At 42.4% G+C, this 26,442-nt stretch overlaps 2 protein-coding genes across 4 annotated transcripts in view; one reads left to right on the top strand and one right to left on the bottom strand.

The window, feature by feature from the left end:
- The first annotated feature begins 3,787 nt into the window (after window positions 1-3,787).
- Window positions 3,788-6,875, top strand: LOC142747912 (G-protein coupled receptor 61-like). The gene has a single exon (XM_075855027.1). It carries the CDS (start codon window positions 4,152-4,154, stop codon window positions 5,553-5,555), a length of 1,404 nt encoding a protein of 467 aa, XP_075711142.1. The 5' UTR covers window positions 3,788-4,151; the 3' UTR covers window positions 5,556-6,875.
- A 13,637-nt stretch (window positions 6,876-20,512) lies between these two features.
- The window catches only part of RPAP3 (RNA polymerase II associated protein 3), a 41,570-nt gene continuing 35,640 nt past the window's right edge, over window positions 20,513-26,442 (bottom strand). For all 3 annotated transcript variants that reach the window (XM_075857017.1, XM_075857015.1, XM_075857016.1), the window contains 2 exons: window positions 25,234-25,334; window positions 20,513-20,802 (listed from right to left, as the gene is read on the bottom strand). In XM_075857017.1, coding sequence (XP_075713132.1) covers window positions 20,717-20,802; window positions 25,234-25,334 — 187 coding nt within the window. In that variant the 3' untranslated portion in view covers window positions 20,513-20,716. The remainder of the gene's footprint in view (window positions 20,803-25,233; window positions 25,335-26,442) is intronic.

The following is a 26,442-nucleotide window of genomic DNA, read 5'->3' as shown; positions in this document are numbered from 1 at the left end:
GCACGCCATCATTGCAGTAGTCCTCGAATCCGAAGTAGTCCAACAACCGAACTTGTAAAAAAATAGAAACACACAAAAAAATTAGTAACACATAAAAAAAGCAAAGCAATTATTATACTTATGTTTCCAGGGTCCGGCAATGTCAGCGAGCTGGGCCCTATAGCTAAGCCTGTCTTATGTGATATTGTCTGCTGAGGCACTGTATCTAATCCTATCCATAGCTAAAGGGTCAGAGTGCTATGGATATGCAGTCTCTTTTATTTATTTACACACGCACACGCACACGCACACACACAAACACACACACACACACACTTCCCCTGACGGTTTAATACCTTAGGCACGTCCCTGGCTGCTAGTGCTGCATCGTTGAGTCCCTTAGGAGGCCCAGTGATGCAGCTGTGGGCCGTCGGCCATGAGAAGAAATTTTGGAGGGGGGTCCAAGAAGGGCTTTTGCACTGGGGCTCATGAGCCTTTTGCTATGCCCCTGCACTAGAACATACTGCATACTGTTATACATTGAACTCAATAATTAGGCAGTTTGCATTAGGTTCTTAAGCTCCCTCTAGTGGTGTCTGCTGGCAGCCAGGAGTATATAATTTAAATCTATGGCTATGCTGGGGATTCGGAGCTCTGTATCATAAAAATGGATTCTTGACTGATATAAAGATATAAGAAATGAATCCGTGCAGAATTTTGAACCTAAGAACAATATTGGGGCAGATCTACTATTGAATTGAACCAGAATTCTAGCATACAAGGGGATGTGGCTTTACAGGAAAGGGGTGTGATGTGGCTGAAAGGGGAGCGACTTAAAGAGGCTCTGTCACCAGATTTTGCAACCCCTATCTGCTATTGCAGCAGATAGGCGCTGCAATGTAGATTACAGTAACGTTTTTATTTTTAAAAAACGAGCATTTTTGGCCAAGTTATGACCATTTTTGTAGTTATGCAAATGAGGCTTGCAAAAGTACAAGTGGGTGTGTTTAAAAGTAAAAGTCCAAGTGGGCGTGTATTATGTGCGTACATCGGGGCGTTTTTAATACTTTTACTAGCTGGGCGTTCTGATGAGAAGTATCATCCACTTCTCTTCAGAACGCCCAGCTTCTGCCAGATCACGCTGTGACGTCACTCACAGGTCCTGCATCGTGTCAGACGAGCGAGGACACATCGGCACCAGTTGATTCTGCAGCAGCATAAGCGTTTGCAGGTAAGTAGCTACATCGACTTACCTGCTAACGCCGATGCTGCTGCAGAATCAACTCAAGCCTCTGGTGCCGATGTGTCTTCGCTCGTCTGACACGATGCAGGACCTGTGAGTGACGTCACAGCGTGATCTGGCAGAAGCTGGGCGTTCTGAAGAGAAGTGGATGATACTTCTTGTCAGAGCGCCCAGCTAGTAAAAGTATTAAAAACGCCCCGATGTACACACATAATACACGCCCACTTGGACTTTTACTTTTAAACACACCCACTTGGACTTTTGCAAGCCTCATTTGCATAACTACAAAAATGGTTATAACTTGGCCAAAAATGCTCGTTTTTTAAAAATAAAAACGTTACTGTAATCTACATTGCAGCGCCTATCTGCTGCAATAGCAGACAGGGGTTGCAAAATCTGGTGACAGAGCCTCTTTAAGATGTGACACCGTAAACGAAAATTTTGGTGCAAAAAACTGGCATAACTAAGTCAACTAAGGTGGTATAAGGAAGAGAAAAGTTTCTAACATGTCTAGCTATATGCGCCAAATTTATCTTACAACATACACCACTTTGACCAATTTAGCGCACCTTCTGACTGCCTGGTCTAAGTTTACACTGTCTAAATCGAACACCGCATTAGTAAATCTGCCGCAGTGTGTTAAAAGAATGACATACACTTTAAAGAGGTGTAATGACCAATGACATGCAGTATACGGTATATCCACAGGATAAGCAGTAAATGTCTTATAAGTTGCGGTAGCTTCTAGGGGAGTGTGCAATACAGAACTGGTCCTCCACGCAAATTCAAGTAGACGCTGGAGGAGAGCTACAGAAACAGGCGATCATGGCTTCTCCTATCGGCCACCTTGCATTGCAAAATGGAGCTTACAGGACCCACAATTTCCCAACAGGTGAAAGTCCCAGAGGTGGGACCCTCACCTATCAGACATTTATGGAGTGAGTGTCCTGTGGACATGCCACAAATTCCTTTGGTCAGAACACCCTTTCAATGCTAAAATAGCCTATTTGGAGCCAATATAGTGAATATGTTTGGGTACTGCACAAATGGCAATCGTCTGATATAATATCACTGGGATTGTTCATTTTAGACCTGGGACCATTGCAATTCTAACCTGCAGGGGTGTGGGGAATTTCAATCAGAACGCTTCTCAGATCAGGAGCAAATTGGCCAAATGATGTCATCTATGGATTCATTTTAGACAATCCTGGAGTTGTCTTATATTTACATATTTCATACCAATTACTAAAACTGAGACCATGAAAACTTGGCAAATTCTCACTAGGATGGAAGCAATTTTACAGGAAAATGTATTTGCACTAAGGGCTCATTCAGACGAGCGTAAAACTCGTCCGTGTGCTGTGCGTGAAGATCGAAGATCGAAGATCACGCACAGCAAACGGACCCATTGATTTCAATGGGGCTATTCACACATGAAGGAGTTTTCACGCAGCGAGAGTCCGTTGCGTAAAACTCACTGCATGTCCTATGTTGGTGTGTATTTCACGCGCCTATCGCCCATTGAAGTCATGGGGGCGTGAAAATCCCGCACAGAACACAGATGCACATCCGTGTGCGGTGCATGTTTTGCGCATCAATTCAATTGAAAATAATAAAATAAAAAAAAGATGTGCTTTGTGAGTGCGTAAATACTGCATACCACTCGCAAAGCACACTGATGCATAACGGATCAGATTCACATGCGTTTTACCACATGCGTGAATCTGATACGCTCGTGTGAATGTAGCCTAAGGTGAAATTAAACTGTGCCATTTCTCATAAAGGTTGCTTCACACACAGCGGGTTTTTTTTTTTTTTAAGAAAAACAGCACTTTATTGTGGCGTTTTTCTGGGAATTTTGGGGTGCCAATGTTAGCTGGAAGTCAATGCTCAAACATAAACGCATTAGAAACGCTGCATTTTTCAGGTGGTATATTTTTTCTTTTGTTTTTTGTCTTGTGTTTTTCGGCTCAGTGGCAATTTTTAAATCACAGCAAGGGTTGGTTTGGCGTTCTTTCCAGCAGTTAGTGGTGTTTTCTCCCATAGTTCTCCATAGGTTTTTTCCCCCTTAAAAAAAAAAAAAAAAATGTATGTGTCAATATGTGTATTGCATTTCTTTATGTTTTTTTTTTAGACCTTTTTCAGAATAAATCATATGTTGCAGAGGAATCTCTGCATGACATGATCTTTGAATCGCAATGTGAAAAACGCCACCTAAAAAATTTGGCAAAAAATAACAAAACACAACACAATGTGTGTGTCTAAGGTCAGGATCACACACACAGTTTTGTTGCAGGTTTTGGCTAATTATTTTTTTTTGCCAAACTTAGAAGTGGACACAAAGGAAAGGAGATGCATCAGTCTTTTCTTTATACCTTTCCTTCCTTTTGGATCCGCTTCAGACTTTGGCACAAACTGAGCCAAAAAACTGCATCAAAACTCTGTGTGTGATCCTGACCTTAGGAAAGCCTAAATGTGGCGATCACAGTGATGGGATCAGATTTTTGGCTTGACATAATGATTGCCTCCAATGGACCTTATAATTTTGACTTCTTATATATAGATAGCGTTGGTGCAATTAAGCAACATCGGTCGGATCGTTGTAAAAATCGCTTCATCGTGTAACCCCAGCCATGTAAATGGAGGGCTTAGCTGATCTGGCACAATGTAAGAACACTGGCAGTTACGACCACATGATTCTCCTAGACTGGCAACACCAGGGGCACATTCCATATGATGAATGTAAGCAGCCCGGGTCCGATCCTGTCACCTGACGTGAAATGTGATGAGATGGATTCCTCCTCCTCTGGCAGAGCCGGTGCACTACCCCCGTCCACGCCTGCGGGGGGGAGGCTGCAGATAGCGGATCGTTACAGGTACGGCATTGGTAGCCGGGTGATGAGGGGATGCGTCCTCCTTCAGGTGAGGCATGCTGCGGGGGAGTGAGGGAGAGATGACCGATCCCAGATCTCTGCTGCATTGGATCGCTCCCCCGGTAACAGGGCCAGGGATGGAGGAGCCGTGTGTGAACGGCGGCAGTAACTGCTCGTCAGGCTCGTCGTCCCCTGCAGAGGGCATCCCCCGGTACCTCGGACTCCTGCTCATGCTGCTGCTGGACGTGGTGGCCGTGGCCGGGAATGTGGCAGTAGCGGCGGTCATCCTGAAGACGCCCAGGCTCCGGAAATTCCTCTTCGTGGTGCACCTGTGTATTATAGACACCCTGGCTGCCATCACCGTGATGCCGCTGGGCATGGTGGCCAGCTGGGGACGAGTGGCATTCGGTGAGTCCCTGTGTCAAGCCTACATCTCCCTGGAGGTGTGCCTGAGCAGCGCGTCCATCCTCACCGTGTCTGCAATCAACATAGAGCGCTACTACTACATTGTACACCCCATGAGATATGAAGTGAAGATGACCTTGGGCTTGGCCATCTCAGTACTGGTTTTCATCTGGTTCCAGGCATCGTTAACATCAACTTTGCCATTCCTGACCCACCATGCAGACAGTACAGAGACCAGCAATGGCAGCCTGGTGAATGCCACTCGCTGCTCACTGCAGAGAAATGCAGGAGGGCACAAGAAAGTGTTTGTGACGTTCTTTGTCTTGGTCTATTTTGTGTTGCCTCTTGTGATTATACTGACAGTATATTGTAATGTATTTAAAGTGGCCAGAATAGCTGCCATGCAGCATGGACCCATACCCTCCTGGGCAGCGAGTCCTCGCCAGAGGTCCAACTCTACTGGTAGCCAAACCAATATTGTGCCAAGGAACAGGTCTCATCGGGGATCACCAGACAGGACATTAGGAGGAGCAAAAGCAGCCTTCACCCTCATGATCATAGGTGGACAGTTTGTTATGTGCTGGTTCCCCTATTTTGTGTATCATGTCCACAATGCTTTAGGAAGTAGTTCCTATAAAGGTTTGGGTAGCAAGTGGGAGAACATAGTGAAATGGCTGGCCTACACATCATTTACAGTGAACCCATTCTTTTATGGCTGTCTGAACAGACAAATAAGAACCGAGCTCGTCAGGATCCCAAAATGTTTCCTAAAACAGTCATTGGATGAGCAGCTAGGCCTCTCCAGCCAGGAGGGATCGGTAGAGGAGAACTTCCTCCAGTTTCTCCAAAGAACTAGCTGTGTGGTGGAGAGGAGAAACAGTTTCCCTACTTGTTCTGCTTCTCGGCTGCTTGTCAACCAAAGTAATTTGAGTTTCAGAGTCCCCGGGCAAATTCTGGAAGAAACCCCAGAGTTGCTGGAACATGACTCAAGTGAAGGCTTTAAGAGTATCCAGATGTGTCCTAGACAGGGAAACAGTATAGGGACAGCTAAGTGACTATTCCTCCTGGTAGGTCATTACCTGGCACCAGCCCTACATATTATAAAATATTTTAATGATCTTGTTTTGGTTTTTTTGTAACCTGTTTAGGAAAAAATAGTATTATTGAGATGATTACAGAGTTCAAATTGAGTTTTAAATGTTTACTGTAAAGGCACAAGCACTTTTTATAGGAATTAAGGACAGTTGGCAGCATATGCCACTTCCAGTCATGGACGCAGCCATAGGAATATCTGCAGTGAAGTTTTGCTCTAGATATGTTTGATGGGAAATAAAGTATCATTTCCAAACCCAGAAATTCAGTATAATGACATTGTATATGTTAGGGTTTAACTTGCCAAACTTTTGCATAATTGTTAATATAATGCATATGGGCAGTGATACTCTTTTGCATGCTCTGAACAGATACTAAGCACAAAATAGCAATAAAAAAATGCAACACAAAATGTATTTCAGTGAGCTGGAAATGTGGTTCTGGTCCAGAATTGCTTTTTACCAGGGTGGATATATGGCAAGCACGGGGTTCACACATTTAGCATTGATGACTAGTATTGGGGAGGGTAAAAAACGCATCTGTAAGATAATGTAAAAATACGTCCAATCACTCAGAGAATATATTGAAGCTTTATTCACAGAAGACACATTACTGAAATCCTAATCATTACCAATATCACTGCTATTTTTAATCACCATTTTTTTTTTAATTTCCTTAATATTCATTAAACCGTAACAATTTTCTCCTCCTAAATGTATTTTTTTTAAAAATGTGATTAATAATAGATGCCAAGCTGCTTTCCCCTACTCTGCTGTCAGTGCCAATCCTGTTTTGAGCTCAACGGCTGGGTCATTTAGCACACTGGTTGGAATAAACTACCTTAGAAGCGCAGTCTTCCCTATGGGTTTGTCAGACAGCATGTCTCTAGTAACAAGTCCCAATGACAGTACTCAACTCTGCAGCTCAAGGTCAAATTGGCAGAGAACTTGTCAGTACTCTTAGGCTTCGTTCACATCTGCGTCGGGGCTCTTTTCCGACGTTCCGTCTGAGCTTTCCGTCGGAACGGAGCCCTGACTGACACAAACTAAAACCAAAGATTTCCCATTTTATCACCATTGATTTCAATGGTGACAGATCTGGTGCCAATGGTTTCAGTTTGTCTCCGTTGTGCAAGGGTTCTGTAGTTTTGACGGGATGAATACCGTAGTCGACTACGGAAAGCTCAGACGGAACGTCGGAATGGAGCCCTGACGCAGATGTGAACATAGCCTAACCATTATTTTGTTTATCTTTTTCTGCAATATTAATTAGATTTTTATATACAAACATTAATAAAGTTTACATTTAAAAATGTGTTTATTATCATATAAGAGCGTTACACTCATATCTCTACTGGATATTTTCATCTTAAGGAAATGCATTTAAACTTGTTCTTGCAAGTCAATATAAGGGTATGTTCACACAACCTATTTTCAGCCGTTTTTCAGGCCGTAAACGCCCCGAAAAATGGCTAAAAATGCAGGGGGGTGAACGCCTCCTAACATCTGCCCATTGATTTTTATGGGAAAAAAGGCATTCTGTACTCACAGAGCGTTTTTTACGCGGCCGTTTTTAAAAACGGCCATGTAAAAAAAGCCTCCTAAAGAGAAGTGCATGTCACTTCTTGAGCCGTTTTTGGAGCTGTTTTTCATTGACTCAATAGAAAAACAGCTCCAAAAACGCTGCAAAAAAACCTTTTTTTAAGTTGCTTGAAAACCGCTCCATATTTTCGGCCGTTTTCTGTTAAGCGTGTGAACATAGCCTGTGTTGGAAAATGTTTTCTAATGGTAATGTTACTGTAAAATTCAGCTTAAAGAGGCTCTGTCACCGGATTTTGCAACCCCTATCTGCTATTGCAGCAGATAGGCGCTGCAATGTAGATTACAGTAACGTTTTTATTTTTAAAAAAAACGAGCATTTTTGGCCAAGTTATGACCATTTTTGTATTTATGCAAATGAGGCTTGCAAAAGTACAACTGGGCGTGTTGAAAAGTAAAAGTACAACTGGGCGTGTATTATGTGCGTACATCAGGGCGTGTTTACTACTTTTACTAGCTGGGCTTTCTGACGAGAAGTATCATCCACTTCTCTTCAGAACGCCCAGCTTCTGGCAGTGCAGACACAGCCGTGTTCTCGAGAGATCACGCTGTGACGTCACTTCCCCAGGTCCTGCATCGTGTCAGACGAGCGAGGACACATCGGCACCAGAGGCTACAGATGATTCTGCAGCAGCATCGGCGTTTGCAGGTAAATCGATGTAGCTACTTACCTGCAAACGCTGATGCTGCTGCAGAATCAACTGTAGCCTCTGGTGCCGATGTGGCCGACACGATGCAGGACCTGTGAGTGACGTCACAGATCTGCACTGCCAGAAGCTGGGCGTTCTGAAGAGAAGTGGATGATACTTCTCATCAGAACGCCCAGCTAGTAAAAGTAGTAAACACGCCCCGATGTACGCACATAATACACGCCCAGTTGGACTTTTACTTTAAACACACCCACTTGGACTTTTGCAAGCCTCATTTGCATAAATACAAAAATGGCCATAACTTGGCCAAAAATGCTCGTTTTTTAAAAATAAAAACGTTACTGTAATCTACATTGCAGCGCCTATCTGCTGCAATAGCAGATAGGGGTTGCAAAATCTGGTGACAGAGCCTCTTTAACTGGTTGCCGACACAGGATGAGTATGCTCGTCCTGAGCGGCGAGCACTTCGCGCATTAGGACGAGCATACTCGTCCTGTGTGACAGCTGTCCCTGCGCGCGTCTGCGCGCGATCGAGAGCGGGGAAACGGCTGTAATCCACAGCCACGGCCCCGCTCTGACAGCGGAGAGAAGATAAACATCTTCTCTCCGCCGTTAACCCTTTGAACGCCGCGATGAAAGCTGATTGCGGTGTTCAAGGAGAGGGGACTGCACATTGATCGCGTCACAGAATATAACTGTGACGCGATCAAAGCCCACAACTCATATGGCCAGACAGCCCAGGGTCCATTGAAGGACCCCAGGGCTGTCTGAACATATTTCCTGTTGTTACAACTGCCTGTGTACGATCAGTAACAGGCTAATGTATTGGCATATAGATCTATGCCAGTACATTACAGTTACAAAATCAAAATGATAAATCCCTTTATGAGATTTAAAAAAAAAGTTAAATGAATGTAAAAAAAATGAATGATAAATAAAAAGTAAATAAAATACACAGAAACACACATTTTTTTATAATAAATAAACTTTTTAAAATATAAGTCCCAAAACATGAAATAATATAGACATATTTGGTATCGCCACGACCGTAACAACCTGTACAACAAATATATAACATTATTTATGATCGGTGTATGGTGTAAAAAAAAAAATATTAAAACTGCTGCGCAATGCTTTTTTTTCTGCATTTTCTCCAAAATAAAAATGTATAGAAATTAAACGATAATGTATTTGTACCAAAAAATGGTACCTACATAAAGTACAACTCGTCCCGCAAAAAACAAAGTCTCATACAACTACGTCGTACAAAAAATAAAAGTTATGAGCGTCGGGATGCAAAGAGGGGAAATGTAAAAAAATTGCTCTGTCCTCAAGGCCAAAATTGGCCGTGTCCTTAAAGAGGCTCTGTCACCAGATTTTGCAACCCCTATCTGCTATTGCAGCAGATCGGCGCTGCAATGTAGATTACAGTAACGTTTTTATTTTTAAAAAACGAGCATTTTTGGCCAAGTTATGACCATTTTCGTATTTATGCAAATGAGGCTTGCAAAAGTACAACTGGGCGTGTTGAAAAGTAAAAGTACAACTGGGCGTGTATTATGTGCGTACATCGGGGCGTTTTTACTTCTTTTACTAGCTGGGCGTTCTGACGAGAAGTATCATCCACTTCTCTTCAGAACGCCCAGCTTCTGGCAGTGCAGACACAGACGTGTTCTCAAGAGATCACTCTGTGTCGTCACTCACAGGTCCTGCATCATGTCAGACGAGCGAGGACACATCGGCACCAGAGGCTACAGATGATTCTGCAGCAGCATCGGCGTTTGCAGGTAAGTCGATGTAGCTACTTACCTGCAAATGCTGATGCTGCTGCAGAATCATCTGTAGCCTCTGGTGCCGACACGATGCAGGACCTGTGAGTGACGTCACAGATCTGCACTGCCAGAAGCTGGGCGTTCTGAAGAGAAGTGGATGATACTTCTCATCAGAACGCCCAGCTAGTAAAAGTAGTAAACACGCCCCGATGTACACACATAATACACGCCCAGTTGGACTTTTACTTTTCAACACGCCCAGTTGTACTTTTGCAAGCCTCATTTGCATAAATACAAAAATGGTCATAACTTGGCCAAAAATGCTCGTTTTTTAAAAATAAAAACGTTACTGTAATCTACATTGCAGCGCCTATCTGCTGCAATAGCAGATAGGGGTTGCAAAATCTGGTGACAGAGCCTCTTTAAGGGGTTAAAGTATCTATATAGAGTGTTTAAATTTTAGGGTCAGGTCCCACGGAGCGACATTGATGCAATCACAATGCATCTGACAGCCGCGCTGGCACTCTGTTCACCAGTTGTCAAATTGCTTGTAAATAGCCACACGTTGCTGGAGGTAAAACGGTTGTTAACCTGCAAAACCGTGTGGCCATAGAGGGTGTATTGATTAATGGCTGCATGATTTTGCAGGTAAACAGCCGTCTTATCCGCCACAACGCACCAGCATTAACGAGCACTTTAACAGCCGCACAAAATAGGGTGCCAGCACGTCTGTGTCAATGCAGCTCTGTGGGGCCTTACTCACCATAAAATCCCTTTCTCGTGGAATTCATTGGGGGACATAGCACCGTGATGTATATGCCTCTGCCACTAGGAGGCTGACACTAGGGAAAAACTAAAAAAGTGTTGGACTCACCCAGTGGGCTATCGCCTCTTCTTGTTACACCAAGCTACTCACTTTGTACCAAAAGCAGTAGGAGAGCCTAAAACAAAATAACCAAAATACCAACACGTCCCGGACCCAGGAAAAAAAAACAGAACCACCTGGAAAAAACATGAACAATCCACAAAGAAGGGTGGGAACCCCTAGAATGGGATTTTACGTGGAGTACAAAAATCATATTTTCTCATTAAAGGGGTTGTCCTCCTTCTGACAACTGATGACCTATCCACCGGTCATCAGTATGTCATCGGTGCGGGTCTGACACCCGGACCCCGCACTGATAAGCCGCTCCGGTGGTTAACTGCTTCTGGCTTGTACGTCTGGTGCACAGAGGTACCAGACCAGCTGATCTATGCGGGGGCCGGGTGTCGGACCCCCGCAGATCATGTACTGATGACCTATCCGGTGGATACGTCATCAGTTTTCAGAAGCTGGAAAACCTCTTTAAATCGTCAATTGGGGGAAACCGCACCATGGGACGTCCTAGAGCAGTCCTTGAGGGTGGGCAGAAAAAACACAGCCATGCAAACAGTCAATCTGGTGTCTTCGGGCGCTTGCCTGGTCACCCCTTCGGTGGTCTCACACTGAATTGTGGGTTCACCAGCATGCCCACCGCCGCTGCATCCACTGGGTGACGCATCCCCTGGGTGACCTGAAGGGCGGGTTAACACAAAAATTCCACCCAGCACTCACAGGGAGGTAGGACTAATGTGGCATATACGCTGATGAGCCCCCTGGAACCTGAAAAAATAAAATCAAAAGCAGAACACCTGTGTGCAGGTCATGCCTGCCTCCTACAGACAATAGGCCAAAACTGAGTAGCTTGGTGTAAAAAGAGAGGACATAGCCCACTGGGCGGAGCCAACACTTTTTTTTTAGTCTTTTTCCTAGTGCCAGCCTCCTAGTGGCAGGAACATAGACCCCATGGCGCTGTGTTCCCCAATGAATGATTTACCAAGAAAAGAAGATTGCACAAGTACAGCCGCTTTACATAATGCTTTTAATGTTTTTTGTTTTTTTTTATCATTGTCCCTCTTGCAGAAAAAACTTTCTTACAGCAGGTTACACATTTAAATAAGTGATCTGCTATGGGCAACACTGACACTTTTTGTCAGAATCTGTTTTATGCATTAGTTTTGGGCAATGGGATTTATCAATGCAATTATTTCAGTGCACTGTGTTGGGGAATGCACATGGTTTACTGATACTCAATATTGGTACTACGGAGGAGTATTAGGCTACGCATTTGCGCCTCATCTCTGTCTGTGTTTGTAATTTTTTTTTATTGTTTGGATGGCGTAACATGCTGCACCATTCTATCCAGTGAAAAATGACTGATGGACCTATTATAAGTCAATAGGGGAATCAAGGGATTATGGCTGATCAAAACAAATTCTTCTTATCCGTAATAGATCTTGTAAAAATGGAGGACATGACATAAATGTGAAGAAAGACATAGTCAATTCTATGTATTGTGCATTATGCAAAGATTAAAGGGGTTATATCGGATGACTCATTTAACCTCTTATGGACTAGTTGTCACGTGCAGGACGCAGCCACATTTTTCAAATCTGACGTGTCACTTGATGTGGTAATTACTTTGGAATGCTTTTACCTATTCAAGCGATTCTGAGATTATTTTCTTGTTACATATTGGACTTTATGTTACAGGTAAAAAAATTCAAAATTTAAATGCATCTTGTAAGACCGATAGTTCTACCACACAAAATAGTGGCTAAATTAACATTTCCCATATATCTAACATTTCCAATATATTTACTTTAGGCTGTGTTCACTCCACCGCTCGTTTCCGCTGAGGTGTTCAGTCGGAGGTTTCCATCGGGTTAACCCCTCAGCAGAAAGTCAAACGGAAACCTCAGCTTCCGTTTCCCTCACCATGGTAGTCGACTGCGCTATTGATTCCGTCCAAAACAATGGAACCCTGTCACAACAGTGACAGACGGAAACCATTAGCTAGGTTTCCATCACCATTGAGTTCAACGGTGAGGGAAACGGAAGCTGAGGTTTTCGTTTGACTTTCCGCTGAAAGGTTAACGAACGGTGATGTGAACAGACCCTTAAGTTGGCATAGGTTTTTGTACATCCTTTTATTTTTCTAGGACGTTACAAGGCTTAGAACTTTAGCAGCAATTTCTGACATTTTCAAGAAAATTTCAAAAGGCTATTTTTACAGGGACCTGTTCAGTTGTGAAGTGGTTTTGAGGGGCCCATACAATACCGTAAATACAAAGCCCCAGAAATCACCCCATTTTAAAAACGGAACCCTCAAAGTATTCAAAACAGCATTTAGGAAGTTTATTATCCCTTTAGGCATTTCACAAGAATTAAAGCAAAGTAGGGGTGAAATTTACACATTTTATTTGTTTTGCAGAAATTCTTTTTCAGTACTTTTCTCCTGTAACACAGAAGGTTTTACCAGAGAAACGCAGCTCAATATTTATTGCCCAGATTCTGCCGTTTTTAGAAATATCCCACATGTGTCCCTAGTGCGCTAATGGACTGAAGAGGATTTTGGGGCCTTCTTTTTATTATAATATATTTTAGGCACCATGTCAGGTTTGAAGAGGTCTTGTGGGGCCAAAACAGTGGAAATCCTCCAAAAAGACATCATTTGGCAAACTACACCCCTCAAGGAATTTATCAAGGGGTATAGTGGGCATTTTTACCCCACGGTTTTTTTTTGCTGAATTTAGTGGACTGAGGCTATGAAAATGAAAATCAATTTTTTTCCCAATAAAAGTAGAAATTTTTACAAGGCATAAAGGAGAAAAAGCTCCCCAAAATTTGAAAAACAATTTCGCCCTATTACAGTAATACACTATAAGTGGTCATAAACTGCTGATTGGACAGACGGCACGGCTCAGAAGAGAAGGAGCACCATTTGGAGCTCAAATTTAGCTGGAACGGTTTTCGGGTGCCTTGTCACATTTGCAAAGGGCCTGTGGGGCGAAAACAGTAGGAACCCCCCAAAACTGACCCCATTTGGGAAACTACACCCCTTAAGAAATCTATCTAGGGGTATAGTGAACATTTAGACCCCACTGGTCTCTTGCAGAATTCATTGGAATTAGGCCGTAAAAATGAATATCAAAAAGTTTTCTCCACTAAGTAGTTGAATTTGTCATTTTTGTCAATTTGTCATTTTCACAAGGGATAAAGGAGAAAAAGCCGCCCAACATTTGTTTGCAATTCTGACAATGTTTTCATTTTTTTTTTTTTTTACAGCGTTCACCGTAAGCTATAAATGACACTTTTGCTTTACTCTGCGGGTCAATACGATTACGGCGATACCATATGTGTATAGTTTTTTTTTGTTTTGCAGCGTTTGCACAATAAAATCCCTTTTTTTACATTATTATTTCTTTTTTTGGCACATATTCGGACAGCCATAACTTCTGGCATTGTTTTTTTTTTTTATTTTTTTTTTTTGCAGTGTTCACCGTGCGGGAAAAATAACATTAAAGTTTTATAGTTTGGGTCATTACGGACGCGGTGATACCAAATATGTGTACTTTTTTTAACGTTTTAATTTTTTTCCTATAATAAAAGACGTATTATAGCAAAAAAAGGAGGTTGTTGTTTTTATTAACTTGAAATTTTTACGCTTTGCTTTTTCGTCCCACTAGGAGACTTAAAGGCTTGCACCTCTGATCTTTACTGTAATCCATTGCACTACCCACGTAGTGCAATGCATTAGAGCTGTCAGTAAGCCTATTAGGTCCCGTCTCGGCGGGGCCTATTCGAATATCGTACGTTGCAGACCAGGAGGCCATTGTTAGGCCTCCGGTTGCCATAGCTACGATCGGCATCCTCAAGATCACATCGTGTGGATACCGATCGCTTAAAACTTTCACCTTCTTAAAGCTGCATTCTTAAGCCCCTATTACACCGGTCGATTTTGGCCGGTGCAGCGAGCGCCGATCAACGAGTTAGCTTGTTGATCGGTTACCCGTCACAATGAGCTGTGGATGGGGACGAGGGGTCGTTAATCCAATCGCTCGTCCTCATAGGTTGTTATTATCATGTCGGCAGCGCGTCTCCCTGTTTACACAGAGAGTTGTGCTACCGACAATGATAATATTTAACTTTTTTAAAACTATACGATCAGCAGATGAACGAGCGTTTGCTCGATCATCTGCTCATCGCTGCCGTTACACAGGGCAATTATCGGCAACGAGCGTTATATGAATGCTTGTCTGCCCGATAATCGCCCAGTGTAAAACTCCCTTTAGGCTAGAACCACCTAGCGACTTTGGCTGTGACACAGATCACACAGCCATAGATCGCTTTGTAATAGCAGTATAGTGCTGGCTGCATCGCAGTAATGAAAGTGAATATGGCTGCACTGCGACCCGCATATTAAACACACAACACTACAGTCGCAAGAAATGCATCAAGTCTGGATTTCTTGACTACTGTAGTGTTGCGGTAACCTGCAGATGGCAGAGCAGCCACATTTACCATATTTTTCGGACTATAAGACGCAGTATTTAGCAAGAATAAATCTTCCTAAAAAGTCCCTGCTTCTTATAGTCCGCAGTCAAGGGACCCGGCTTCGCAGGGCTCCCTGAACGCTTTATTACTTAACCCCTTAAGGGGGGGATGATGTATGGAGCGGGCTTACGCGCTGAGCTCGCTCAATACACTGCAGGTGTCAGCTGTGTTTTACAGCTGACACGCTGCTCTAACGACCAGGAACAGCAATTTCAGTGTTCCTGGCCATTTAAAGGGGTTGTGCCATAAAACACGTATCCCCAATCTACAGGATAGGGGATATATGTGTGATCGCTGGGGGTCCGACCCCCAGCATGAAGGAGAACGGGGAACGAAAGTCACTAAGATCGCTACATGAGAAGCTTGGACTTCCGGGTTCTGTGACTTCCGGGTTCTGTGTTCGGCAACTCCATAAAGATGAATGGGATTTTTATGCGCATGCATGAGCAGCTCTCCATTGATTTCTATGGAGCTGCGGAACAAATAAGCCGAATACAGAACCCAGAAGTCCAAGCTTCTCATGTAGCGCTCTGGGTGACTTCCGGTCCCCTGTTCTCCTTATCACTGGGGGTCCCAGCGGTTGGACCCCTAGCGATCCCACATGTAGCCCCCTGTCCTGTCGATAGGGGATACATGTGTTTTATGGCAAACACCTTTAACTAGTTAAATGGCATAACCCCTTTAACTAGTTAAATGTGACTGCTGCATTTATAGAGGTTTTTCCATGAAGGACATTTATGACATATCCATCTGTCATAAATGTCAGATAGATGCGGGTCCCACCTCTGGGCCCCGCACCTATCTCTAGAACGGGCCCCCCTAAACTCTGTTCTAGCTTTCTGTGCTCTCCCGGCCAGTTGATTACACGTGGAGTTACTGAAACAGCGTAACTCGCTCAGCTACGCTGTTTCCGTAACTCCCATAGAACTGAATAGTAGTTACGGAAATGAAGTAGCTCGCATGCTACGCTGCTTCCGTAATGGCCATTCACTACTATGGAAGTTACGGAAACCGTTACGTAGCTCAGCGAGTTACGCTGTTTCAGTAACCAAGTGGCCGCTGGTTCAAGTCCCCTAGAGAACTAATAAAATGTGTCAAAAAAAGCAAAAATAACGTTAGATAAATTTGCAGGAGTGTAAAAAAAATTAAAAGTAAAAAAAAAAAAAAAAAGTTTTCCCATTTTTCCCCAAGCACAATGTAAAAAAATAAAATAATTTGGTATCGCTGCGTACATAAAAGTCAGATATTTTACAATATACCATTATTTAACTCGCACGGTGAACGGCGTAAAAAAAATAAATAGAAAACATCAGAATCGTTTTTTGGTCACCTTAGCGCTTAAAAAAATGTAATAACAAAAGTGATCAAAAAAATTGGATGTACCAAAAAATGGTGCCAATAAAAACTACAGCTCACTCAATCGATGAAATTTTTTTTTAAAAAGTTATTGCTCTCAGAATGTGGTGAAACAGAACAAATAATTTTTCCCCTATTTTCTGTTGTCTAAAACCTGGGTGCGTCTTCTGGTCAGGTGAGTCTTATAGTCTGAAAAATACGGTACTTTTATTATGGCAATGCAGCCAGCGTGTTACTGCGATAACTGCAACCTTTAGCCGCACGACCTGTGTACCGGCCAAATTCCCTTGTAGCCCTAGACTAAAGGCCTCTTTCTTTTTTTTTTTTTTTTTTTTTAAATTAGTCTGCTTATTTATAATACTAATATTGTAAAAATGCGGGCCTCATACAGTGGAAAAATAACATTTTCACTGGCTGTAAAGGATCTGCCAGGCACAGCTTCGGGGTTAACGCCCATAGATAATCAGTCTGCACCTGCTTCTATGTCTGTGAGACTGACTCCATCTTCCACCACTCAGGGTGGCAGGCTTAGGGGTGGGAGAACCTATCACAGCCTGGCCAGACGGAGCTAGCTCCCGCCCTCTGTCTATTTATACCTGCCTTTCCTGTTCCTCCTTTGCTTGTGATTCTACTCGTTTGGTTTCCTGGCCCTTCTGCAGCTTCTTGTACTATTGTCCTTGCTTCATTTTGACCCCGGCTTGCTGACTACTCTCCTGCTCTGCATTTGGTACCTCGTACACTCCTGGTTTGACTCTGCTTGTTTACTACTCTTCTGCTCTGCGTTTGGCACCTCGTACTCTCCTGGTTTGACTCGGCTTGTTCCTTCTCTTGTTGCTCACGGTGTTGCCGTGGGCAACTGCCCCTTTCTCCCCCTAGCTCTGTGTACCCTTGTCTGTTTGTCTGTCGTGCACTTATTGAGCGTAGGGACCGTCGCCCAGTTGTACCCCGTCGCCTAAGGCGGGTCGTTGCAAGTAGGCAGGGACTGAGTGGCGTGTAGATTAGGGCTCACTTGTCTGTCTCCCCACCCCCGTCATTACACTGGCTGTTTACCTTTGTACTGTAATGTAGTTGGTCTAAACAAATAAATAGCCCCCCCCCCCCCCCGAAAAAAATAATAATCTTATTGTACTGTGTAGAAAGATCGCAAATATGTGCAATTTTTTTCAAATGACTAACATAGCTGCAGTGGGGTCGTCCAGGATGAGAAAAACAATCTGCTTTTTTCCTAGAAGCAGCCCTAATTCTGTCCATTGGCTTTGTCTGACATGTGACTTGTGGTTTAGCCCCATTCAAGTGAACTGCAATACCATAACATTGATCTAAACGAGGGGTGCACCTTTTCTTGTCCATGGGCTCCATTGTCTGACTACCACTCCCAAAGGTTGAAATAAAACGGGTATTCCATCTAAGGCTTCATGCACACGACTGTGCAGTATTTACGGTCAGTAAATACTGCACGGACGGGCCATGGAGTGTCCTCCGCATTTGCGGACCGTGCTCACAGTAATAAGTATAGGAGCATAAGCGGAAAATAGGAGATCTCCTATTTTTTGCGGCTCACTTCTATGGCGCGGGCACACACCTGTAAAATTATGGGACGGTGCCTGTGGCCGAAAGAAATTAACGCGTCAGTATTTTATCTACAATTACAGATCTGTAATTGTGGATAAAACCTACGGTCGGGTGCATGAGGCCTAAGATATGTATAGCATATTGACAGTATATGGTTTAACTTCCAGGATTCCATCCCTGTCGGGAGAATTGGGGTCACCTGCTCTCCTGTTTAGCACGCTGGAGAAAATGTGCTCATCTCCAGCTGAGCGTTTCACATTTCCCTAGGGGAGTGCTTACATGTATCTTCCAAGTCCTGCAGGGATTCCTATGATCAGTAAAGGGAAGAGAGGACAGAACATCCATCTAATGATTGCAATTTGTACTTTGCATTTGACAGCCGTGTCTTTCTGAACATTCAGGACACAGACAAAAGCATATTTGTGTCCCATTATTTAAGGCCACACAGAATGGCATTGCAGGACACTTGTTGACCCCGTGCTGCAGGTCGTGCACCCCTGATCTAAACTGTCCATAAGCTTGAGATTATTATTGTCGAAAATGTACCATTCCAACAGTTTTTCTCTGATCATTGGTCAATTATCCCAATGGAGCAGTTTATTCATAACGCTGGGCCAGATTAATGAATCTGGCATAGGCTAAAAACAACGGCTGGAAAGTGATAGAAAATGTTCATAAAGAAGTGCTCTGTGCAACTTTCTCCAACATATTCGTACGACTTGGGAAAAAGTGGTTTCATTAGCACACTTATTGATGCTATTTGTGTAGGTAAGTTATCTTTTTCTTTTAAATTACCATGTTAACCTGTAAGGCCCTTTTACATTGACCAACAGGGCAAAGATCAGCCGATGAACGCGAAAACGCTCGTTCATCGGCTGATCTGTTAGTTTATAGGGCCAATAATATAATCATTAGTTGGCAGCACATCTCACTGTGTAGACAGGGAGACGTGCTGCCGGCATGATGGAAATGTATAGGGACAAACGATCATAGTAATGATCGCTCGTCCCCATGGATTACGGATCACAGCTCCTTGTAAAAGGAGCAAACGAGAAGCGATCAACGGGATATCTCGTCGATCAGCGCTCGATTCTACGACCCATGTTGGGCCGTCTAAAAGGACCTTTAGTAAGTGGGGCAGTCAGAGTCCTGCGTACTATTCCCTCTAAGATGGGCAATCCAAAACAGTATTAAATAAATATTGATGTGACACCCAAATAACAAGGTATACAGCAGCCAGATACAGCTATACAAATAGTGTCCAGTTAAATAGTTTTTTTTTTATAGTGGCTATGCCAACATCCCTGGTAGCTTAGGACACTGTTTAGGACACCTAACAACTAGGGTAGGTAAAGGGGTTTTATGGTAAAATTCCCGGTGGGCAAGCTCAGTTCAGGGGGTGAATATCAGCATCACTGGTGGTCTAGGGCAGAGAAGAGGGTTAATGTCTACATCCCTAGTGGTCTAGGGAAGAGAGAGTAAATATTTCGTACCTAGTGTCTAGTGTTTTACTAGACACATTTTCAGAATCCAGCAATGTCCCTATAAGAGAAAGCTGACCACTGATCGTTCTGCTTCCTGTTCATTTATTGCATTGATCATACAGATCAGATCAGGCATAGAGGGGACAGTGTGGTTGTGATTAAACAGCCGGACAGTTCGCTCTATGATCAGGCAGTGTGCTTTATACAGCTCTGCACGATTACTATTGGGAGAGCTCAGGCTTTGTGTTGGAGCAGATTTCCCCTGAGTGTAGGGGGTGGGTGGCCGCCAATGTATCTGATATTTTGGAATTTCTTACTTGCAGATGATCGTTATCAAAAATTGTTACAATGTACAGTAAATGGAGAACAGGCTAAAATTGTGTGGCCAGTGCAATTTCTATTATTGGAAGAATTTTAAATTGATAAAACTGTGGCACAAATCTATGTAGATTTTCCTTCAACAATTCACCATTTTCTGAAAGTACATATTTTAATGGTTACAGTACTTTTAATGATACCTCTGTAGAACAAGAAGCATAGGGGAACTCCAGCAAAAAAATTAAAAAAAAATCCCATTGAAATGATTCTCTAGGGGGTCCATCAGACCGTGCAATTTACTAGACAGGCCAAATACGTTCAGACCATTGCTTAGTAACAGGAGACACAGACTGTGGGAGACAACACTGGATCTGCATGCCTTTGTGCAGAGCTAGCATGGTCAATCACATAGAGAATAAGTGCTGGAGGGAGCACAGCCCAAACTCAGAATTGAAATGCAAGCTAAATAATATTATATATCTAAAGGCAGAATGACACACGTATGGACGAGTTAATCTTCTTTGGCAATTCTTAGTGTCATTCTCCACCACCTCTTGCTCTGTTCTGCGAATAACACATTGTTTTGTAAATTGAATGATTTAGTTTTTCCTGGATTAGACATTTAAATAGCAAAATTTGTCTAAAAAAAAACAAACCCCCAAAAAACACTATATAAGCTAAACAGTATTGACAAAAAATAAAGCAGGGCGTCTGATATTAGTGAATAAAGATGTTCTCATAAAATAAAACAGAATAATTTTGTCCCACCAGGTCGTGGAAAAGTTTAATTTTTCAGTTAATACTAGGATTGATAGAGAATAAAATAAAAATACAAATGAAAAATTTATTTTGTACACAATGTCCGTGAATCTTGCCAGACAGCTTTCTTACAATTGCCTGTTAACACTGGATTGTCTCGAAAGTCCATGTAATATGTATAGGTTTGACCCTGTTATACTCAAATATGATATTTCTTCTTTAGAGCAGCAAAAGAATCATTAGTCTTCTTAGTCTTTTCTATGTAAGCAAATAAGGTGCGGACGTCTGTAAAGGAAAAATAAAAGCCAAATTAAATTATTCTTGAAGGGCACATCTATTTCTGAAGTAAAATACACACATTGGTCCAGGTATGAAAACTGTATCAAAGAAAAATTCTGAAAGCTTAAAAAAAACAAAAAAAAAACGAAACTCTGGTTGGTTGGTTTGGGCAATAGTGACACTATTTTTGTACGCCCTTATCCACACAGCCATGTTCGGCCTGTGAGATACAGACCATATGTTGGCCGTATTTCCCGGACCGAACACAGTTCAGGGAGGCGAATTCCTAGCATTAAAGTTATCTATGATGCTAGGTGTCCCTGCCTTCCCGCGAGAATACTGTCTCGTACTGAAAACATGATTACAGTACGGGACAGTAGTCCCATGGAGAGGCAGGGACTCCTAGCGTCATAGAGAACTATGACGCTAGGAACCCGGCTCCCTGAACTGTGTTCAGTCCAGGAAATACAGCCGACATACGGTCTGTATTTCTCGGACCGAACGTGGCCGTCTGAAACAGGCCTAAGGCTCATTGTTACTTTAACAGATGATTGTCTAAATACAAAATCTATAAAATGAAAGCATAATATAAGTCGATTTTAATAGAACATGGAAAGTTAAATGTATTTCACCACAAAAGAGGTTTTAAACAATAGATCATGGAAAATTAAGTAATTCCATAATTTGATGTGTTTAACCCCTTTCAATTACCTTCATGTACGTTATAGTCGGGTGGGGTTGTACATAGAGCGGGTGTATATAACAGATGACACTACGATCTAATGATAGGGTTCGGAGATAAGTATGATCTTGGACGTTTAACTGCTAAGATACCGTGGTCAATAGATACCTCTACATCGAAGACGTAAGGCAGAGGGCGAGGGAACTCTCTCTCTGTCACCCCACCCATGACAGTATTGTGGGGTGTCGATGAGTTTTATTGGCAGCCGAGGTCCCCAGGTTGCCATGCTGGTCCTCTTATTAATCCCTATGTGATTTATCCTGCTACTCAGTGTCATTGCCAACTCCTGTGGGATTAACGCGCCAGTATAATGAATGTGGATCCAGCCCATGCCAAATATAAACTGCACAAGCATGTCCACCATCTAAAGCAGCAAGCTGGACGTGCACAGACACAACACCAGGGGGCGCCACTTTACATTTATTATAGTCATATCTCAGCACAGCAAAAAAAAAAATGAAAACACATAATTGTCTAATTTTCCATGATGGTTAAAAAAGTACTTTTGTCGGTTATTACCAGAATCACTCCTACTACCAGAATAAATCCAATAATAAACTCGGGGTGCCTCGCTGTCACCCTGCAAATTCTTTACCAGAATCCAGGCAACCCTTAAAAACATCAGCTCACTATACTGCATTTTATATATAACTAATCCTTATAGGAAAGGTTTTCTATACAATATTTCTATCATTTTATAGTACAAGACACAAGCAAATCACAATTTCATTCTAAAGGCAATTAAGTTTACTGTGGCTAAACGTTTGACAAACTTCTGACATGTCATAGTGGGTGGGGGTGGGGGTGGGGGGGCGGGAGTCCGAGCATTCAGACCTCCACCAATCTCTAGAATGAAGCAGCTGAAGTGCTCGTGTAAGCGCTCAGCCGCTTCGTGTCTGTTCGGCTTTTTCCGGAATGCCGATGTATCGGAGTACGGGCTAATAGACTTTCTATAGAGTCCGTGCACGATACATTTTTTTCCGGAAAAAGCCGAACAGACACGAATCGGCTGAGCGCTCACACAAACGCTTCAGCTGCTTCGTTCTAGCGATTGATGGAGGTATCAGTGCTTGGACCCCCACCAATCCAAACTTCTGACATGTCACTACGACATGTCAGAAGTTTGCCGAACGTTTAGCTACACTTTAACAGCTGGATAGAGAAAAATTGTATGGCTTCTCATAAGAACTAATATTATACGCAAAAACACCAACAAAACTCTAGTACTATTTTAATAACAGAACACTACATTTTTCCAATTTGTTAAAGTGTACCTCTAGTTAAAAAAAGGAAAATCATATGTTGCAGGGCTGCACAAAGCACAGGGATGGAGCTTTTCTACCAGTTACAGGAGTGTGCCGGAGCTCAGAAAGGAGAAAGACTACATGGAAAACTGGAAGCTTATAGTAAGTACTGCAGCATAAGGCCCTGTTCACACTGAGTTTTTTTGCAGGCAGGAAATTCTGCATGGAAAAATTAGCTCCAGTTTTTTTAAGTGGTTTTACACCACAGGCATTTTTTGAGGCTTTTTTTTCTTTTTACCTCTTATAGGCAAAGGAAAAAAAATGCGAACGTTTTTTTGCTATGAAATGCATCAAAAATCTGTGCGGCTGTTTGCAGCATTTTTTTTCCGTCCCCCATTGAATTCAATGGGGTTTTTGAGGCGGAAAACGCCTCAAAATAGGGCATGTCGCTTCTTTTTCTCACAAGCGTTTTTTCTTTCCGCTTGCGGGAAAAAACGCATCCACCTCCCATTGTAATCAATGGGAGGCAAATTCAGCTGTTTTTTACTGCGGTTTCCACAGCATAAAGCGCTGTGTGAACAGAGCCCAGTAATCTCTATATAGTGGCAACATATTCCACAGCACATTACAATTCAGAGGGTACATGCACAAACAATATCAGACATTACAGAGTGACAAGTCATTGGAGAGATAAAAGTGCTTGATTTGTACTATGGTCCAGCCATCTTTTGTACAAAATTGGGGAAGACACATAAAACTGTATGAGCCAGTCACCCAGCCGAACTGCATTAGTGTGCATGGAGTGTAAGAGATATTGCTGAGAGATCAGGTTCAGGGATCAGGAGAATAAAGAAGGGGGTGTAAAAAGGAAAGTCGGCAAACTTTTGATAAGCCTCCCTAAAACAATGTTGTTGTTTTTTTAGGGCATGCTTAGTTTATATGACTGTCCTGGGAAATGCATTCTAGAGAGGTGGTGCAGCATGAAAAACATTCTACAGAAGGGAGTTAGAGGTTTGGATTATGGAATTTGTTATTCTTAGATCGTTGGCACAATGTAGAGCATGGTTAGGGTGGGAGACAGAAATTATGATAGAGATGTAAAGAGGTGCAGCACTGTGGAGAGCTTTGTGGACCAGTTATTTTGAATTCTAAAGTAAATGGGGAACCAGTTCAGAGACTGGCATGGGGTAGATGCATTAGTATCAGACAGAAAGATGAGCCTGACTGCTGCATTCAGGATGGACTGGAGAGGGGAATAGCGAAAAGTAATGAGTTACAGTAGTCAAGATGAGTGTGTATCAGTGACAATAAGAGTTTTGTCTGTTTTTACAGTAAGATAAGGGCGGATTCTGAAGAAATTTTTGAGGTGCAGGTTACATGAGCATTTAAGTGACTGAATATAGGGAGGAAAGTACAAAGCTGAGTCACACATAACCCCAGGACAGCGGGCGTGCTGCTTAGGAGTTATGATAGTGCCACACACTGAGATGGAGACATCAGGTTTAGGTAGGTTAGTAGATGGTGGGAACACAAGGAGCTCAGTTTTAGAAAAATTCAGTTTCAGATAGAGAGAGGACATGATGATAGCGACAGCGGACAGACAATCACTGGTGTTCTGTATTAGAGCAGGGGTGATGTCACGGGAAGAGGCATATAATTGGGTGTCATCAGCGTAGAGATGGTACTGGAAGCCAAATCTGCTGATGGTTTGTGCAATATCTTGTTCTTTGGTGGTAAAGACATTTTGTGACTCCATCATTAACTTAAGAATTCTTTCAAAGAGCCAAATCCAAAACCTAATTTTATTCTTCAAGGATCTGGAGTGACAATATCCAAGAGCAAGGGAAGACGCCATAAGTGAGCCTCCTGCTTACGAACACCTCTGCCGTCCATCACCAGCTAAACACAGCGCCCAGTAATTGCTTATACAGGGTTGCGATCAGTGTTGCTCTGCTCCAGTCCTAAAGTAACCCCAACAGGTCATGTGTTTGATAAAAAAGGTCACCCAATAAGCTGATCATAGGGGGTCCTACAATCAGCTGTTATCTGTGCGGGAACCTGGCAGCAAGTGTTCATTTCTGAACTGAAAAGCTGTTATGGTAAATGTGGTTTACAAAACACAGTGGAAAACAATCTGCGTGGATTTTAGGGCATGCTGTGGATTTTTAAACTTGCAGCTTATGTTGAGGATTTTTATTAGAAGTGATTCGACACTAAAATGTATTAGACTCAGGGAAAAAAAAAAAAAACCTTGAAAAAAAAATCATCGGCAATATTCTATAGGTAATCATTGAGAGCTGGATGCTGGGGGCAACAAACTCTAAACAGAACTGAATTACTATCTTTAAGTATAGTAACAATAAGGTCATCTATGAGCAAAATGAATTATCAGTATAAGTTTAACATTTTATGCTCCAAATTTTAGCATATATTTTCACTACATGAACGTACCTTCTTTTTCCAATTCTGACAAAAACATTACTGCCATATCAAACCGCCGAAGCTCAGAAAATGTTTGTAAAATTTCCAACACTGCATCTGTGTCCTCATTCCTAGGAAAAAGAAAATACAAAAAAATCATATAAGAATTATACATTTCTGGAATACCCTTTAAGATTTGCAGCAAACAACGACCATGTCTCAATAAATTCAATAATAACGGTTATAAACATTACCAATTGCATGTGATCACTATTTTTACATTGTGTATGAAAAGAAAAGTACCTTAGACATGCACCTTACTGTTGGTTTGTTATAAAGGCCCTGTATGTGCCAGGCCGAGCATGCGCAGTAGTTCACAATACAAGCCTGTTCACTACTATTTACTCCACGGGAGCGCGCATTGGCCTGTCTTTGTGTGGTATGCGAATTCACTCTGTCTCAGCCCAGCAATGTAGGAGACTGTAGAGAGGAATTATGGGAAAGGTAGTAGATAAGACTAGCTGTGCAGGTCACATGGCCGCTAGTTGAACACACCTCACTATAGCGCTAGAGAAATGAACAGAGAATTCAGGGTAAGAAACGTCAATGGTTCTTCTTTCCTCCCCAATGATAAGACTTTATTTACCTTAAATAGAAACATTAGGGGGATCTTAAATTCACATTGTAGGCGGATTCCCTTTGGAAAGCTCCTTTAATTTATTTTATATTAAAAAGGACAGTTACCAGTTTTCAAGATTTACAATGCTATATCTATACATGCTGGTATTTCAAAAGAACTTTCTGGTTAGTATGTCACGCTTGTTATTGGTATCCATTCAAAGTTAATGGACAATCCACATGTTCCTATTTGTGTTAGCCTGAACATGGAGACTGTGCTGCTATGCGGATCAATAACCATGACCACTACAGCACTGTACTGTGCATATCATCAGCTCAGTCAAACTTCACCTCCTTTAACTGTTTATGTTAATACACAAGCATAGGACATATAAATACAGATATAAGTCTTGACCACTTCTCATTTAATTATAAAAAATTTTTTTTAACTACGGGGTGCAAAAAGTTAGCAGAGAACCCCATTATCTATGCCGTCCCCATTTGCAGATCACTGATAACAATGATCTAATTGGCTGTTACGTGTTATCAGTGATCTGTATACACCAACATGCAGAGAAGATACAAATCACAGCTCTCTGCATGATTGCAATCCCTTTCTGC

This window comes from Rhinoderma darwinii, chromosome 3, assembly GCF_050947455.1.
Source record: "Rhinoderma darwinii isolate aRhiDar2 chromosome 3, aRhiDar2.hap1, whole genome shotgun sequence".
NCBI lineage: Eukaryota > Metazoa > Chordata > Amphibia > Anura > Rhinodermatidae > Rhinoderma > Rhinoderma darwinii.
The sequence above is the reverse complement of the archived record's forward strand: the minus strand, read 5'-3'. Positions and strand labels throughout refer to the sequence as shown.